Source organism: Platichthys flesus, chromosome 11 (genome assembly GCF_949316205.1).
Source record: "Platichthys flesus chromosome 11, fPlaFle2.1, whole genome shotgun sequence".
NCBI lineage: Eukaryota > Metazoa > Chordata > Actinopteri > Pleuronectiformes > Pleuronectidae > Platichthys > Platichthys flesus.
Window position 1 is genome coordinate 21,072,252 of NC_084955.1, and position 19,635 is coordinate 21,091,886.

Consider the following 19,635-nt stretch of genomic DNA (forward strand, 5'->3'; position numbering starts at 1 on the left):
ATTCAAACAAAGTTTATGGTTTTCAGCCGGTGACTGAAAACACTCGCAACTTGACAACGGGCTGCACTTTGGATTCTTTGGAAAATCCACCTCACCTCTTTTTCCACTGTCAACAGTAGGTATTAGTATCACTGCCATTTTAATTACAGCATTTGAATATGTTCTACATGTTAGAGTGTATTATTCCACCAATAGCAGGAGGGCTTTAAGTCATTCAGGGAATACTGAAATATAACAAGAAACATTTTATTTAATATAATTCAATATAAAATGCAAAGACATGTTATTTTCTCATTGTTGTAAATATCTTTCGATGCAAGTCCAACCTTCCAACATAAACATTTGGTACAGTAGAAAGTCGAAACTGTTAAACACAGAATAAAACAAATGTAATTGATAATTGCATTCAGTCATTTACATCAAGCACACACTTCACAGCATACAGGTTTTGTGCAGAGTGTGACTCAACCACACCGAACACACCTGACATTATTACTTTACAAGTTTCCTAAGAGATTGCGTGAGGCCATTTAAAAACCAAGCTCTTATCACTGTGGCTGCACCTTGACCCCAACTCCTCAAAAAGTGTTGCATGCTGTGTTTGTCTTACAAGGACAGAGCAGCAAACAATAAGGAAAACAAAATGAGGTCATGAACTGTGTGTCACGCAAAAATATACATATATATATATATGTTTTCATATTACAATACTTTAGTACTGTTGGACAGATTTTAATTAGTTTTTTATACATTATTTATAATACTGACATGTGTTTCCACGAGTGTAGAAATAAGAATATTTTAGTTAAAACGTTCAGTCATTTTATTTCTCCTTCAAACAGCTCAACGGACTCGGCGAGTATCTGATCCAAGGCTGATTGCTCACTCTGTAATTTTTAAGTGACCAGACAGGGTTGGTGTATTTAGGGAGTGTAAGAAGTTTCTGTAAGAAGTTTCTGTTGTGTCATCGTTGTGAAGTTTGAAAAGTTGGGGCTGTTGTTAGATGTACTTCAGAGGAGTAATGAGTTCACATCGTCCGCCCATCGGTCACGTTCTCATGAAGGTGAAACTTTCCTGACTTTCCTCCGGCCTTGGTGCTGAAAGGTCCTGTTTTTTTGATACAACTCAAGAATTAATTCTCCAGATATGACAGAGAAATGACTATTTGGATAAAATAAAGTCAAAGGTCAACTTCACTCTGACATACTCTACAAAAAGAAGACTTTTCTGATCATCATTCAACTCCGAAACCCAAGAACAAAAGAAAAACAAAGGGACATTACAACATTATGACTCTTGCAACTTGGCTGCTTCATACAAACAAGTATCCAAAGCATTTACCTGCTGAGTTATGTTGTCATTAAGTGCCCATCCCATCCACTGTCTCCTCCCTCTTTTGTTATTAAGGCTACTGGAATGAAAACAACTCAACATTTGTTGACCCAATTGTTTTCTCTACGATTATAGAGAACAGATCTATTCTTGAAGTCGTACCAGCCAACTCCCCAGAACAATTGGCCTCGATCTCTCCTCTCCCCTGTCGTCATCTTCTTCACCTTCCTCCTCCTCCTCCTCCTCCTCCTCCTCCTCTTTGGTTGGAGTCCAGTTCCTGCGATAGTTTGTCTGTGTGTATCCACAAATGTCTTTGGACGCAGCTTCATGAAGGATTTCAGGGAGCCAGTTTTGTTTGTAAACTGATTCGAATATGGCGTCACAGGATGGCGCGTCCTGACACTGCAGGTTCAAATGTAGAGCAGGTGCGTGAGATGCGATATAATGGCTGTTGGCGTATGGCTGGGTTGGTGAGTTCAAAGTGCCGTCATCGCAGCCGGAGTCCGACCACTCCGAGCTGTCGAAGCTGTGCAGTGATGCCAACAGAGGGCGTTCCTCCGTAGAGTCTATGAGGGACAATAATAGAGGGGTTCTCCCTGTGTCCCCTGTGCAGCTCTGTAGCTGAGGAGCAAGCGATGGCAGCACCAGTTGTCCGTTGGGGTCCCGCACCGTGTGCAGATGAATGGCGGCATTGATCTCACAAGCATCCGGATCAGGTAATCGTGGTACTCCATGTGACATTGACTTTAAACCACCTTTATCCCAGGGTTCTGATCTGAAAGGTAGGTTCCTGATCACTGTGTGGTCAGTGGTAACCTGCTGAACACCTGGATTCCCATCCTCAGGTATCTGAACAGCCACTGAACCGTAGATTCCTGAGGACTGGCCGCTCTGGTGATTTGAGGTTGGACTGTGTTCACCAGTGTCCTCAGATGTCCCAGTGCTGTCTTGCCAGGCCTGGCAGGGCATGTCCTGGGGTGAGTAACCCACATGGCTAACTGAAGACACATGTGGACTGCAGACCACCGGTGTAGAGATGATGATTCGGCCGTCTGGAGGTTGCAGTACTTGATGCTTCGAGGTGCCGGATGTGGTTCCCTTTAAAAAAAGACAGAAACATCAAAATGAAATCACTGCTGGGAAACAGGCTTGGTTCGATTTCAGACTGTATATTTACTCTGTGGCAGCCATATAATAAAAATGGATACGTTAAACTTCTTATTTACGTTTCACATTCACACAATGGAAAAAGCCAATGTATGTAAATAGCATGTTCTGAAGGAAACGCCTTCTGTCTACAAGTTATTTTATCATTAATTAAAGCAGCATGAGTCAGTGTTTACTCTGTCTCTTCCCCTTGAACAACACCCACATCGTTCAGCACGTTTAATTACTTTTCTGTTGCCGCCTCGCAGCCCCACTGAACATGTGTGTAGTTCTCAATGAGCCTGAGGGCCTGCATTGCCTGTAAAGCAGCGTTTCCTTCTTGTCACTCAGAAACGCCAAAGGCCACTGAAGAGAGAATTGAGTCCTACCAGTGAGCCTGGCATGTCGGCTTTCTTTCCACCCTTCACATAATTGCAGGTCCACGCGACGGACATCGTGACGACGGCCACCAGAAGAGCAGCGATGGCGATAAACCACGGTGAGAGCATCCCTGGGTAATCTGAGGGAGAAGAGCGTTGGAGTCACATTTCCGGGAAAAGAAGAAACCACTCAAGTGTGAAATCAGATAACCTCAAGCACGTTTATAAATAGTGAGTTTAGAAAAGTCCCTTTTTAACAAACGAGTCGAGGCATGTTCTCAGTGAGTAAGAACTGTAACATCCCTGTGACTTAAGCTAAAGGTAAATCCACTGTATTACTGGATGTGCCAGGGTATTTTACTACTACTAGGACAGTAACTATTTAACACACGTATATTTGCAGCGAACTGAAATTGAAATAACTCCTTCAGGAATGGGATTGCTGTTAGTATGAATCCATTGAGGACATTTGAGGTATAACAGCATCTGCATTCATTAGGTTGAAGAGTTGTGAAGAGTCTTTGCATAATCCCGTCTCTTGTCACATTTGAGTAACAACACCAGTGGAGGGAAGAACACACTGGTCACGCACTCATAAGAAAACAAATTGTCCTGGATTGGCTCTTCATTACTGTCACTCAAGGGTTGATGAAATGATTTTTAGAAGAATGGAGCTGAATAATAAGCAGAAATATGGTAATTGTTGTGAGGAGCAGTGTTTGTTTCCTCTTTGTAGTTTTAACTGGTGGACTTGATGTGTTGTAACGTGACAATACAGCTAAAATGTGATTTTGTTACAAAACTGTTTCCATGAAGGATAAACTACTTCCAAGTAAAACGAGTTGTGAATGACTAATATCTTATTCTGCCATTTCCTCCACAGCAGGTGGGTCCTTAAAAGCTTCCCACTTTGTTAAGTGGCACATTCTTGCATTAAGTGAAAAGTTTAGAAAAGTTTTTAAAAGCAAATGTTAAAAGCTACGTCTGCTTTATTCTGTGAAAAATGGCAAGTTGTTCTCCCTTTTTGTACCTAAAACATATGTAACGGCCTTTTATGATCAAATATTATATCTGCTCATGAGGTATTCCTGAGCCTATCAATATATTGTGTACTTCTTCTCACCTGGTAACGTGACGCAGAATGAGGCCTCCTCACTCAAGTTGCGGCCCCATTCAGAAAAAGGCTTGTAGACCACATGGCCGCAGTATTTAGTTCGGTTGTTTTTCAGGTTGATGACAAATTGGCCGGTGGTGCCTTCACTGACCTGGAGACACAGTAGGTCATAGGGATGATAACTGACTGATTTAGTCCTCTTGAAGATGCTGCTTTAATCTTAAAACACTGTTATTGTTCAACCTTTGTGCATTGACATTATAATTGCATGGTTATTGATATATTGTTTTAGTTAAGAGTGAAAACGAAGTGGGGATGAATGATTTACTCACCAACGCAGCCCACTTTGGCTCTGTGATCTTTAAGGTATATTCGATGACAGTTTGGGACGGCCCGCTCTTGCTGTTGCTGATGATGTCTGCCACGGAGACTCCATTTGGCCCCAAGGGCAGAGTGACATTAACAAACAGGGAGGACACATTTGCGTGTGTGGACAAGTTTGGGGCACCCAGCGCGGCTACGGAGACAAGGACGGATGAGTTCATGTTACAACAGACACACACGGGTGAAATGCTCAAGTGAAAGTGAAGGTAGCTTACTCTCTGCTATCGGTTTGAACCTGGCGATGGTGCGGCCAATCATGCGTCCGTTAACGAGCACCTTGGCGTTGTAGTGGATGTCAGGAACCGATGGCGTTTCCGCAGTCAGGTCACAGGTCAGAGCGCTGATGTTCTGACACTCTGGTTTCGTCTGGAACTGCTCTCCAGCATACCTGCAACGACCAGAGGGAGAACAGTCTGTGATTGTCTGAGTCAAATACAAATTATTTTGATGTCTTCAAAAGTTACAGCATTTACACAACATATATACATTTGTTATTTATTGTTTTAAAGGAGATTTATTATGCTTTTCAGCTTCTTCCTTTTATTTTGTGTGTTAAGTAGGTTTTTGTATTTGAAAAAGGTCTGCAAAGTTAAACAGTTAAAAAGATAAAGGGAGCTCCTCTCCTCCATGGGAAAACATCTGGCTACACCCCCCGACACAGACCTGACCAAGTAGAGCAGACTGGGTTGATTTAAAGAGACAGGAGCTAAAATCAAACGTTTTTGACAGAGGCTAAAAAGAGGAGCATTTAATCCTTTTCAAGGAGTAAGACATATTAACATTTTGAACCTGAATATGAGCAGAATATGTCTCCTTTCACGTGGGGATCTATTGCACAGCAGAGTAACTCAGTAATTGTTTATAGGGATCCATCCACTGTTGCTTTTGAGGGTTTCATATGGTTTGATTATCTCCAATTTGAAACATACAATAAAAAACCTGCCATTTCAGATTTAGATCCACTTTCTCTGTTCTTGTTATATTCCTACAATCGATGTAAACAGACCAACTCCTACTTTGTTTTATGCTAATTATCTACCCAGCAAAATAACACAACACATTTTTCCGTCTTAGACCCATGTCTTCATGTGGATTCGTACATGGACACACAAATGTGAAATATAAAATTTACATAAAGTTATAGTAGTTGCAGTCTCTTGGGTCTCACCTCTGGTACTGGACACTGTAGAGCACCTGTTCCCCTGCAGAGGTCGGCGCCACAGGGTCCCAGTGGAGAACATTGTGAAAGTTCTTCGAGACAAAACGCACTTCTCCATTTCCAGTTGAAAGACAAGCTGAAAAAAAATGTATGACACTTGTAACAATATGGTATATTTGTATTCTTTATGTGTTTTAAGCTTGTGCTAGAAGGCCTCTCTTCTGTACTTGACAGCTTTTAGCACTCAGGTTATATCTCGCCTGTATCTACATGGAAGCCCAGAATTCCAATCACAGCACACACTGTGAAACCGTTCAAGCCGCAGCATCCACTCTCATCCCATTTCCCCCCCGTCTGAAGTCATGGGAGAAGCACAGTCACTCATTTTTCAGTGAGCCAGGGCCAAGGGGAGATTATGCAAGATGGACTTTGTTTCTGCTGGTGGCTGAGACTCAAGCCTGCACCTTGTCGGTACTCTCTTTTGTAAGAGGACGGCTGACGTACGGAGCACAACCCTTTGTGTGAGAGGTTGTACCGATAGTGATTCATACATAAAACACTTTGAGAGGATGTGAAGCCATATCCACATAGCTCATGGTGCACCAATCTGGAGCATATTAGTTATAATGTTATAGCCTAGGTAAGTTATGGAAATGTGAAGGCCACAAAATTACACTAGGAGAAGTCCATTCAAAATTTGCATTTTTATAAGCAGTACAATGATCTAATCAATATCACGTCAGCCAGAGTCTAAAATGAAATGCGTTTTTCATTGATCACTCTCATTTATAACCCGAAGTCCTCGTCGTGTTGCTGCGACTCTCCTTCAACTCAGATGAGAGCGAGTCACTCTCCGTCAAACACATCACTCGGCTTTATCGCCTCAGTGTTATTATTTATTTCTCCCATTAACTTTGACTGTGGGTAATCAACATCCAATCAAATATCCATATTACTTCCTGTGAACTCACCGTAGCAGAACAGCAGGAGGATGATGACGACCACAGACCACATCTTCGTCAGGTACGTCGGCCCCCGGAAAATAGCAAAGTCCCTGTCTGTGTCAGCCGCCGCTAAGTTGCGTATTGTCAACAAAAGCAATGTATAATAAACTCACTGAAAGAAACGATAAAATCATGAAAAAATCCAGAGTCGATGTCGAAAACAACTTTTAAATAAAAAACATCGTCCGGGCTCCGTTGCCTTTTCTTGACTCCACTTCTTAACCATCTCTCATGTGTCCCGCGGAAGGAGTGTCTCCACACAGGTGTGCAGGTGCACTTTGTAGTATGGTATCACATTGTTCCTGTTTTTCTACTCTATGTTCCACCCACTTTGCATTCTTTGTCCAGACTGTACTTCCTTTTTCCTCCTCCCTCCTCCCTCCTCCCTCCTCCCTCCCTCTCCGCTCGCCTTTCAGGTTTATTGCCAGTTCTGTCGCTGACTGTAAACGACCGAGACTCACGCAGAGAGGGGACAGAAAGCGAAAGCACTTGGCGTCATGTCTTCGGGTGTGTACCTGCCAGACTGCTTAGCACAGTGCGGGGCTGAAACAACACACAGAGTTAAACAAACAAATGGATAAATCATATATTCACGTCATTGTTGCTCTAATTATGGAATGAGAGTAATGCTTCCAAACAAGTTTGCAGAGACATAAATCTTCTCTTACCTGTTTTGGAGGTTTTATTATTAATTGCTCATTGAAAAAGCAGAAAATAAAGGGCTTGTCAATCGTTTATCAATCGTTGAATCATGAAGAGGCGTTAGAGGAGGTGTTGCACGATGGGATCAACATTCTCACCTGGCGCATGAAGGGGAACGTGTTATCTGGTTTTAAACACATTGTGATATGGTTCCATCAGGGCTTAGGCAGTTTGGCCTAGAAATTATCCCCATGTGCAACTGAAGTGCAACGGCATATACATCGAGGAAATGTATTAGTTAGAGACCCGTTGTCGCAGTTCAGAGTCGTGGCTGTACATGTGTAATACATGAGAGTTTAACGTCAGTGGTTTCTCATCCAGCGACAGATGATCGTGAGTCGGAGCTGACCTGAAATCTGCATCAGGGTCGCTTTAGAATCAGGACCATTACACATTTAAACAGATTTGTTTTATATACACCTACAGAAGTGGATGTCACCAAACCCAAGTAACCTCATGCTTGTTTGGCCGGGTGGTGTCAAAATACTGCACACACCCACAAGGTCACCTCCTCCCTTGTATTGTATTGGATGAGAAAGTAAAGTTCAATATCTTTAACTAAATTAAATGTTTAATTGGTTTCACTCAGAAGAACTTTGTAAACTCTCCTGTGGGTAAACACTGGTAAAGGGCAAATATCCCATTTAGAAGGAGCTGGAGTCTGATATCTGGGAATTTGAAATAATCATCAGTGTTAAATCATCTGTTTGAGCACAAATAGGAGATAGTTTTTCTGTCTTTTGCTTTACTTTGTCTTTTTAAGACAATACTTTCATTAATTTTGCTCAGCCTGCAGCTGTCTTTAGTCCAGTGAGATAAATTATATTAATGGAGGAGGCTCAGTCAGGGCAGCGGTTGGGTCGTAAATTATGCAAACTCTCGGCCAGTTAATTTGTAAAATCCAAACTTGGGGAAGTGATTGAGATTGTTTGGTTGACTCTTCCTGTTTCTTGGCCTCTCGCTGCACTTTTAATTTCCCTCAGAGGAGAGATGCTGAACACACAGATTGAAATAATCCATTGCAGTTGTTTTTTTCCTCTGGCAAAAATCCGTACCTGTTAATTTTGGACAGCGGCAGGTTCCTACACATATTGTTTCTTCCTGTTGGAATAAAAAATAAAACATATTCTGTTATAACTTCGCTTGGTTTGTCACAGAACCTTGAAAGGTTCCTTTTCCTTAATTTTTTTTCCCTTTCCTGGTGAAAGTAACTTTACTCAAGTACTCTACCTGAGTACGTACAGTTACTTTTGAAATTCAGTTTATTATATTATCACACAAATATAATAAATAAATAAGTTCTGAAATGTTGCCATATGACTCAAAGTGAGACTTTCATCAATCCCCTTAGGCAAATTTATGAGCAGTAAATAAAAATGATTAAATCAGCCTCATTTCAAACACAAAATAAAAAAATAATTTGCTTCATCAGTTATAAATGTTATTCCAACTTTGTTATATTTTGTTGTTAACATCTTCTCTAATTTTACTTAAGTACCTATTTATATTTTGAATGTGTGAGTATTACTACGCTTTGCTATTGCTACTTTTACTTCAGTTTAAAACTCTGATTTGTTGAATGGTTTACGATCTACTGTTTGTGTGTCTTCTGCCACACCTAGTTTTCTGTTCCATGAGGCTGAACTTATCTTTGTTAAACTAATATGTGAAGCACAGATTGATTTTTTTCTCTCTACCAAATCAAACAACCAAGTCATCTCAATAAACCCCCTTATTGATCTTGTGTATTTTCCCTAATATTGCATGCACTGATCTTTGTGTACACATTCGGTGATCATCAGGTGTTTTTGGTGGGTTATGGTCAGGGACACTTTATTAAAGACAAGAGCATCCTGCCAGTGAATTGCTTCGATGGTTTATTTTAATGAGGTGCTTGTTTGACTACTCTACCGTAACCAGTGTCATTACAATGTGCCACAGGGCTGAATAATCATAAAAAGGTTTTGACATATTTAACTGGGAGGTACTGGGCTGTTAAGTGGCTAAACGGACTGTATGTTAAGATGAGAAGAGACATTGACCATGCTCAACCTATCACGAGTCAGTCTCAGCTGTCAATCATGACATTTCACCCCATTTTATCAAACTTTGACGCCACGCCACGGTCACACCGTGTGATGAAAAATCTATCTGTTAATAACTTTATCTCCATCTTGTTGTGATGACACTCATTTCAATTTGATCTGATGAATGCCCTGGTACAAGTATATCAAAGTCAAAATGTGGAATATGGCCAAAATGGCCACTAAATGCAAAATAGCAATCATCCTGTTGCGTTTTTTCCCATTGCACCTTGAGACCTTTTTGTTTTTCTGGCCTTGATACATCTGTGTATCGATTTTTGTGAAAGTCGGTCAATGTGAACACGCTCTGGTGGTCTCGGGGGGGCACCATTGAGACAGATTGTGACGCCCATTGAAAATTCCACCAGAATACGTACATTTTCACCACTTTCTAACTTTCTGCAAATTTTGGTAAGAATTTGAGCATGTTAGGGCCCTCAAAAAGACAATTAATTTGCCTGAATGATAATAATAATAATGATAATAATAATAATCATTACAATTTCAATAGGGCCTCCTACTGTCCTAAATATTGTTGTGAATTTCAGCCTCAACAAATGAATGGATTGAAGAGCTTATCAGATGAATTCTGTATTATCTGATACCAAATTCATACATGCCATAAACATGACCCCATCCACCCTGATAAAACTAAAATGGCATAAAGCACCAGCTTACAAAACCAGCCCAAGAAAAACCCTGTAGAGAATTCTGAGCAACGCAATGTCAGATTCTTTAGAACTAAAACCGGTTCAACGACTTAGGTTTGAAAACAGAAAAAGACATTGCATGATGTTGTGATTCAAGAGATATTCATAACATAATAAAAAAAACAACATTGACCACCTTGTAGTTGATAATGGACAGACGCCCTAAAAGTGTCACACTTCCTTTTTAAGCTCAAAGTAATTCCACTTTCAAGCAAGCAGACAATAATCAATGAGATCTATGCTTGGCTGCTCAGTTTGACACCATTTCCAGTGCAGCACCTTGTTTTTCGAAGTCGCGCCTCAGTGATTTTCCATATTTTGCAAGAGCCTTCCCCTTTCCCCCTCGTTGCCAAATTAATTCACAGCGGAGGCTTCCCTGAGAGGAGGAGAGGCTTTGATGTTGGACATAAACTAGGGACATTTGATGTACTTCTCCCGGCTCTCGCGCTTCAAGAACTTCATCAGTGAATCATCCTTTTTGCGCTGTCACAGCAAATCAAATGGATCTTGCATCTCTCGCCTTGCCAGCCTGTTTGAGTCACAACGAAGGAGCCAAGGCTTTGATCTACGTCGGTAAACAAAGGTGGAACCGGGCAGATTCTGGCTCGGGATCAGCTCTCGGTTGTGAGGAGAGGCCGTGTAATCAATTTCTATTTGAAATGTGGTGAAGCAGAATCATTTTACAGAGGTGCTACGAATAATTCTTTATATTCTCTTTTCATTTTGTAGCAGGTTAAATGTCTGTATTTTCCTTTCTCGTGTTCTCGGCTCAAAACTGTAACATCCAAAGAAAATTAGATTTTTATTGGAGAAGGAGAACGAGGCAGATGGAGTAAAACATTGTGATGCAGTAAATCTGAATATAATCTTGTATCTATCAGTGTCTGTTGTGTGACAAACACAATTGAAAGTGACAGATTTTACACAAGGCACTGCTTATTTCTTCGCAAGACAATGCTGGTGGTTCGTAGGATCCTGATGCCCAACTGGGCCAATCGCTGTTATGTTCTGTATAGTTCAACCATTAACATCCAAAGGAAATCAGGATATATGCAGTTTGTGAAAAGAGAATAATTGCCTTGAATCAAAAAAACAGTAAGTCCTGCATTCAAGGTCAGTTTTATCCAACCATAAACACTTTTTAACGTTTAATAACTGCCTACTTTTTGTTTTTAGTTAAAAGTACGGCTGGTGCAGTATCTAATAATCTGCTCATTATTCTGTCAATTATTATTTAATTCGCCTGATTGATGTCAGATATAATTGAAAAATGCCCCTCACTAAATTCCCATGGTTCCCAAATGATGTCTTGAAATGTCAGCCTTTCCTAAACACAACAACACATTGGATTTTTATGAATGATCAATATCAATTTTGTGTGCGACGAAGAAAAACACAGATTTCAATGAGTGTTCGGGGCTGATCTGGAGAAACAGGTGGATCCAGATTTGTTTGGTTTTGTCGCTCTCTTTACCCGAGTGAGATGTCTTTGAGTGAGATGTCTGAGCTGTTTGCAGTTTAACCAAAAAATGTGACTTTCTCTGTAAAGTAAAACTGGATTCTTTAAACAATCTAGTACGTCAATGAAATGACAACAAGCTGAATGTTTTGTGTTGCCAAACTGATTGTTGCTTTTCCCCCTTTAACCATCTCATGACCCCCAGATATACACACACCTATACCTGAATCTTTACAGCCACACTGAAGACTTTCATTTACCTTTTGAGACTTTATTTACGGATCACACTTTGACACTTAACACAGCATTTCTACATTTGATAGTGAGTATTTTTACATTAAAGTTGATGAGAACCTGAGCTATAGGTGTTCTTCCCGGCAGCGGCGGCGTCTGAGGGACGTCATCACCGACGGGCTGGTGGGTCGACCTGCTTCGTGTACAAACAGGCAGAATGAGAACAAGATAAAAAAATGAAAATGCAGCTTTGATTGAGATAAGCAGAAAACAGGTGAGCCGCTGCACACTGGCAGATAAACAGGTCACTTCCTTAAAGACAAGCCAGGGAATTTAAATCAAGCTGATAAGCCTTGACAAGGTGGACACCGATATTCTCTCATTCAAACACTGCACAACCAGCCCTTCCTTAAACAATACAGAATAAAACCACGCTCTTTCTGCTTCTGCATTAATACATTTTAAATATACAGTAAAAAGCCCAAGTGTTGTTTGATATGGCGGATTAATCTTAACAATTAAATAAAGATTCAACAGGGAGGATTTATAAAGAATCTGCACAAGTAGAACATGAAATAGATTATCCTCTACAACATGCCCACTAATGGCTCTGTAATGGTTTGGTGACCTTTTCATTCAATTAATGAAGAATCCTTTTTTTATGTAAAACTCTTCCACATGTCTCGGGGCGAACGCCCTCGGCTTGATCGGTAATGTGATTTGTGGTGTGCACGTCTGACTTCACGCCACCTTACGCAATTAGCCAGGCCCATCAAATAGCACAAAAAATTACAGCTGTAATTCTATGAGGGGGGGTCAAAACTGGAGAAACTGATTAATGGCTCAGCGTTAATGATGATGAAGGAATGCGTCAATGGAATGTTTAGGCTGCGGCAGGAGATATCCTGCATTTTCAAAGAGCCTTATTTTACTGTTCCTGCTTTATTTTTTAATTCTACCGCTAATGCATTTCGAGGACAGCGGCTGAATGAGAATCCTCCGGCAGCCCAGCAGTTATTCTCTGTTCTACGGTTCAGACCGGCTCTCAGGTGTCCAGTTATAAGATAAGGCAACATGAAACCTAATTGACAGGTTTGGCACTATGGAGGACCATACATGACATAAGTAAAAATAAATAAATAAATAAATGTATAAATAAATACAGAAATAAATAAATAAATGAATAAATAAAAATGGAAATAAATAAATAAATACAGAAATAAATAAATAAATATGTTAATACCAAAAGAAATGTCAAAAGAAATGTCTTAAATATATTTTAACATTTATTTTTTCCCTGATACATTTCCTTTGCATTTGCAGTGTCCTTATGCTAATGAGAAAGGCGGGCCTAACCGCAGCCTCATGCAGGATTGGTCACAGGAGTGTAATGATCCAGCCCTACTACTTCTGCCTTTCAATGCTGGTGTCCAGTAGCTGTTTGCAGCGTTGAGCCAGTTCACACTTAAAATGAACTAGTTCAAGTTCAGAGGGTTAGTTAAGGTTATTTTTTATTGGGATGATTTAGGTGTCAGTAGTCCTGACTGTGAGCGACACGTCTCGTGTTGTACTGAGCACAATGAGCGAGCCATGAGGAGAAGGAGGAAACAGAAACTCCAGCTCGGTACAAACCACCTGCCGCCTCTGCTCTGAACATGAAGCCGCTGATCTATGAGTAGATGTGACCAGAGAAGCTCTGTGTTTTCACTGTTTCCACTGTTCCACAGAGTCACTAACTGGCTGTTACACGGTGAAGAGCTCAATCTCAGTCACTGCCCGTGTCTCTGAGCGAGTGTGTGACGGAGCGCAGGGGCTGTGTGTGTGTAGCTCAGTTGACCAATCCTGCTCGAGACTGAGGTTAGGCCCGCCTTTCTCATTAGCATAAGGACACTGAAATGTGGAAATAAATAAATGTGGAAATAAATAAAAGTTGCAATAAAAGTGGAAATAAATAAATAAATGTGGAAATAAGTTTAAGACATTGATTTATTTAATTCTGCATTTATTTCCATATTTATTTATTTATTTCCACATTTATTCCAACTTTTATTTTTCGATTTCAGTGTCCTTATGCTAATGAGAAAGGCGGGCCTAACCTCAGTCTCGAGCAGGATTGGTCAACTGAGCTACACACACACAGCCCCTGCGCTCCGTCACACACTCGCTCAGAGACACGGGCAGTGACTGAGATTGAGCTCTTCACCGTGTAACAGCCAGTTAGTGACTCTGTGGAACAGTGGAAACAGTGAAAACACAGAGCTTCTCTGGTCACATCTACTCATAGATCAGCGGCTTCATGTTCAGAGCAGAGGCGGCAGGTGGTTTGTACCGAGCTGGAGTTTCTGTTTCCTCCTTCTCCTCATGGCTCGCTCATTGTGCTCAGTACAACACGAGACGTGTCGCTCACAGTCAGGACTACTGACACCTAAATCATCCCAATAAAAAATAACCTTAACTAACCCTCTGAACTTGAACTAGTTCATTTTAAGTGTGAACTGGCTCAACGCTGCAAACAGCTACTGGACACCAGCATTGAAAGGCAGAAGTAGTAGGGCTGGATCATTACACTCCTGTGACCAATCCTGCATGAGACTGCGGTTAGGCCCGCCTTTCTCATTAGCATAAGGACACTGCAAATGCAAAGGAAATGTATCAGGGAAAAAATAAATGTTAAAATATATTTAAGACATTTCTTTTGACATTTCTTTTGGTATTAACATATTTATTTATTTATTTCTGTATTTATTTATTTATTTCCATTTTTATTTATTCATTTATTTATTTATTTCTGTATTTATTTATACATTTATTTATTTATTTATTTTTACTTATGTCATGTATGGTCCTCCATATGGCACTAAATCAGAGCTGAAATGTTCGTGCAACAGGATATTTTTTTACACAATAAAACATTCCTTTCCAGCCTTGTTTGTTCCGTGTGCCCATTTCTTTCTCTTGTCAGTATTTTACAAGAAACCAGCTCAGTGAGTTCATACCTACACCAGCGTTCCCCTCATGAAAGTTAGATTCTCAACATTTTTCAGATTCTTACTCGGATCTGCAACAAAATTTTAGCAGCTCATAAATGTCAAGATCCATGAGTGATTCTCTGAGGAGTCAAAGAAAGTGTTGAAAAAATGCTCTACCTTGCAATCCTACAGAAAACAATAAAACAGGTTTCTTACTCATACCACAACCTTCCATTGAGTTTTGTGATAATCCGTCCGGTAGTTTTTTTCGTAATTCTGCTATAAACAAACAAACACAGATGAAAACTAACTCCCCTGCGAACCATGATTAGAAAAACAGGATTTTCATAGTCAGAAATCCCTCAGATTAGAAAAAACACAGTTTGGGAACCAACTTAATTTCTCCTTAAACCAGGTCATTGCAGAATGCAGTAAAACCTGACCTGGGTGCATGATTAAGATTCCTTCTGTGTGACTGACAGCAGATGGTTCAAGTCAACATTTGTTAATTAGTACATCGTGAGAACCACCATTGTTTTGTTTAGCTTCAAATTCCACATGCAAAATGTTGTTGAACTGGTCTCCGCGACCATGGGCCGTCACAGACACACCAGTTTAGTCCGAATCACTGGTGCAAGCTGCCAGAATTAAACAATGAGGGGACAGCACCCTGCCAGGCTGTGTTTACCTCATTAAAGTGGGAATGCTTTCCGTTGTAAAAATATCACAGAGACGATAATGGCAGCTCACGGGGCGCAGAGGGCTGCACCGCCCAGTACTGTGTGTGTGTTGACACTACAAGGAAGTGTATCGGCCATTCAATTACAAGATGGCATTAGTGGTATTCGTCTGGAATGACCTATATTCACCGATGCAACAACCTTTACTACCTTTATCAAATAGTAAGATTATGACCTGTGTAAGACTGGATCTGGGAGAGGGAAGCACAGTTGAAAGGCAGTAAAACGATTATACTCAGATAAGGAGAGGCAAACGATATGAAGGCGAATTCTACTTGTTGTTTAATGTCCATGAGGTGCAGTCAGATACTCACCAGCGACACCTGGTGGACAGGTGAGGGGAAGCAGGGCCTGAAACAACTGGAGGGTTTGGGATTATTGAGAGAGGAGGAGAGGATGTCTCATCCGTCTCCATGAAAACCTGTCTGTTCAACCGCAAGCCCGATTGTTCAGTTTTCACTTATAGCAGCAGTTTGAGAGTCAGAAATTGATTCATGGGAAAAGAGAAGGAGAAAAAGCACCAGAGCCCAGAACACATTCAGTCTATGGTTAAAACACAGACTGCGCCTGATGCACAACGCTCACATTTATTCTTTTTATCCTCCACAGTGTCACATGCTTCTCAATAAAATATTAAATTTATTTTTTTAGGGATAATATTGATAACATAGATTCCTACAGTTGAGCTACACTGTACTTTCACAAGCAGAAAGCAGCAGTGGTTTTGCCTCTCGTAAATTTTACTTTTAACATCCTTTATAAAATGTCTTCATGTACTCATTCCATGTTAATTGATAATTACTTTAACTTCAAATCATATAATTACTGGAACTCTTAAAACATGTTCCTTGTAAAAGACAGTTGAAGGTGAGGCCACATGATCAGGGTGGAACCACCTCCCCCTCGTTTTTAACCAGGAAAACCCTGACGTCATCAAGTAAATCTATATTTAGATATGAACTCTATATTTAGATATGAACTCTATATTTAGATATGAACTCTGGAGAACATCACAAAAATTGGGTCCAGTTTTTCTCTGGAGTTTGCTTTTCACAAGTAAACAGCACAGCTGGAGATCCTCTGAAATCTTGAAATCCTTGTTGATGTCTTTCTCCGTGTGTGCGCCTGAGATATTTGGGTTGAGTCTTCACCCCGGGGCCGACTGGAGAAGGTTTGGAGCATTTCACTTATTTTAGAATTTGCTTTCTAGACCCCCCCTGGAGAAAAGGCTTATAATGGATTATCATGTGTCTGAGGGGATATATCTGAAAGCAGCTTATAAAAATAAAAGTGCTTTGCTGTTTTGGCTTAATGTCAAGACCCTGCAAACATGTGACATGCTACATGCTACGCTTTTCTTTCCCAGTAAAAGAAAATCACAAAAGCTCGAGGCTTCAGGGTTTATGAATTATAAATTCTCAGCATGGCCAAAGGAAATGCATTCATTAACGGGTTATACTGTTGCGATGTATTTAGTCTTTTATCTACGTATGAAATGTCCAATATGCCTGCCTCCCTGGGAAGATGATGGATAATGGTTGTCAGCCCAGGTGATGCATGGGGCCTGCAGTAAACTCTGTCTCCAGCCTGTTTCATCCTCAGCTCTCCGAGGTGGCTGATCCACATCACTCACGGATGTTAGGGCAGCGATGACAGGGCCGGCATGGAAACCCTCACATCCGAGTCGGCTGGGTATTGGCTCGACTCTGATAATCAGTGATTTACTCGGAGCCGAAGCGCTTTGAAGTTCTAATGTGAAGTCGGGCAGGAGAAGGGCAGTACATTTACATTCAGCTGAGTCGGAGCAATTTACTTTACAAAGAGTGAAATTGAAGAAATCATATTTGAAAGCAGGAGCAGGACAAGAAGAACAACGTCCTCCTCTATCCCATCTGACAGGAAGTCTGTTTTTTCAGTTTTGTCTTTAGCCACTGATCACTTGTTTGTGTTTTCTAAAGGACGTGACGTAGACGACCTAAAGCTAAGACAAAACATCAAGCGACCCAACTCCTGTCAAAGAAATGAATGAACAACACCACACTACCTCTCTCTCTCTTTATCTTCATTAAAAAGTAAAGTGTGAAAGTCAATACAACGGAGATTTCCTTGCACAAAATAAATCGACTGTTACAGTGGCTTGTCTTTTCCATTTCACAGCTTCAAGCCGGGTTTACCACTGTGACTAGAACAAAATGTAAATCACTACGATTGCCTTGTTCTACACCGACCGTTTTTCCACAATGTTTTGCCTTCTGGTTGTGGGTAGTCTGAGACACAGCTTGAAATCCAGCAGGTTTTCAGATCTCGACACACACACACACACACACACACACCAGGCAGGCTGTTGTTCTCCTTTCACAGCCCTGTGAGTCCCCACCTCAACTTTTTGTTGTGCAGGAGGGAGCATGCGTGTCCTTGTTTGCAGAGCATCGTCTCCTCAATTAAACTACGCCCGCTAAGCCCTTCTGCACCGGGATTATTCTGCGTGGTAGTGACATTTTGTGTGTGGCTGTAGTCCCGTGGGTTTATCTCACATTTAGAAAGCTGCTTACCCATTCTGACAGCATGGGGGACTTGAGGCACACAACACCAACCTTCAAAATCAGTCAGCGTTGAAATGAAATTAAACAGAAGAGTCAGAACAGAACAAAAGGTTCCGAGTGGCTGGTGAGGGAAGATGGTTAAATGGAAGTGATCTGTTTCTTCCCCACTGACGATGGCCTCTCTTTTTAAATTGGGATTAGGAGAGAGACCGATAGGAACTGAAGAGACGGAGTGAAACGGTTGCACAACAATTAAAATAAAGGGTTCAAGATGTAATCTAGTGTTTTATAAAGGTTTAATATAAGCCAGGACAAAAGGTGTCTCATAGTGTATTACAAGAGGAAGGAGTCAATCTCTGGAAAACATTGTGCAACATAGACACCATCTTGAGATGATCACACCAGTCGCGATGCACATTAAGAGTCGGATTACAGAAATATTGGAAAATAATGAATAAAACAGAAAAGATGAGTATGTATGACTTATTAAGAAATTCAAATATTTACACGATTCAATATCTTGTAGTGCAAGTTTCATAGTTATTTATAACAAAGTTCATGGGTAATTAATGTAAACTCTCGAGTCTCAATTACATTTAATTGTCACAAGTGTTTAGGCAACCTCTTAATAATAATTGCCAAACTCGCTAAAACTCAGTTTCTGTTGAGTCGAACCACACCTATCTCAAACCTCATTTAGACCTCAATTACAAACCTGTAAAGCTTGATGACTGTAATCTGCACAGTTGTAACTTTCCCACAATGATACAAATCTGTCCACACGCACAAACACCTGCCGAAGATGTCTCCTCTGTGGTATTTACTGAGGCTGTAGATGCCTCCAGGACACATTTTGACATCCTGACGCACACACACAGAGTCACAGGACGAAAACAATAGCAGCAGGATGTTTGTGGCTGGTAGGAATTGTCAGTAAATGAGCCAAGCACTTGGATACAGAGCTGGTTGAAGGAATGATGTTGTGGTGACTGCATTTTAAAGAGCAGACAACACACCACTGATGCACACAATATCCCTTATATTTTGTTCGATTTTAGACTCTACATTTTGTTTTTGTGGGCTGGAAAAAAAATGGTTCTAAACTCTGTATTTGCAGAAACATTGGGCCAAAGGTTGGAAAACAACCGCTAAGGATCTGTTGACACAACAGCCTGCAGATGAATTCAGGGCCAAACATGTCAACTCAGCAGCAGCGTGGTTTGAAACTGTGAGTATCTCACTGCAAGGGGACGTCATTAGTGAAGAAGTTTGTGTGTGTAAACTTTTACCTGCCTGTATTCAGCCTGTATTATTATTATTATTATTGTGTTTCTTATTAATGCCATCCCTTTACCCAATTTAATCCAATGTCTACTGCATTTTCCCCAGGTTTTAACCCCAGGTCCTTAAAGTTAGTTTCATCCGATTGTTATTGAGCTACCTCGAGTAAAGTAAGTTTAAACAGTCCTGTGCAGGTATTGACAAATTCAATAATGTTACTGTCAAATCTGAGGATTGATTTGAGGACTTATTAAAGGAGAAATGCTGAGTTCCATCTCACTTCAGCTGCTGTCTATTTGCTCTTTCATCCTTCTTTTCTCTTCCCTCCTCGTCAGTTATCTTCTTTAGACGCTCTCAGCTTCTTGCGTCTGCCCCTCCTCCTCACCCACACTCT

The 19,635-nt window shown here is 40.8% G+C and overlaps 1 protein-coding gene across 1 annotated transcript; it reads right to left on the reverse strand.

The window, feature by feature from the left end:
• Positions 1 to 252: 252 nt before the first annotated feature.
• ifnlr1 (interferon lambda receptor 1) lies at positions 253 to 6,770 on the reverse strand. The gene is made up of 7 exons (XM_062398393.1): positions 6,487 to 6,770; positions 5,525 to 5,651; positions 4,572 to 4,744; positions 4,305 to 4,489; positions 3,982 to 4,123; positions 2,868 to 2,998; positions 253 to 2,430 (listed from the first exon to the last, which is right to left on the reverse strand). The coding sequence occupies exons 1-7, from the start codon at positions 6,527 to 6,529 to the stop codon at positions 1,477 to 1,479; spliced, it is 1,755 nt and encodes a 584-aa protein (XP_062254377.1). The 5' UTR covers positions 6,530 to 6,770; the 3' UTR covers positions 253 to 1,476.
• Between the last annotated feature and the right edge of the window lie 12,865 nt (positions 6,771 to 19,635).

Bases quoted from the DNA above. Each gene is read 5' to 3' on its own strand.
- ifnlr1 (XM_062398393.1), bottom strand. From the start codon at position 6,529: ATGTGGTCTGTGGTCGTCATCATCCTCCTGCTGTTCTGCTACG. The intron at 4,124-4,304 runs GTGAGTAAATCA...CTGTGTCTCCAG, and splicing joins AGCCAAAGTGGGCTGCGTTG to GTCAGTGAAGGCACCACCGG. The intron at 2,431-2,867 runs GTAGGACTCAAT...CTTTTTTTAAAG, and splicing joins CCGACATGCCAGGCTCACTG to GGAACCACATCCGGCACCTC.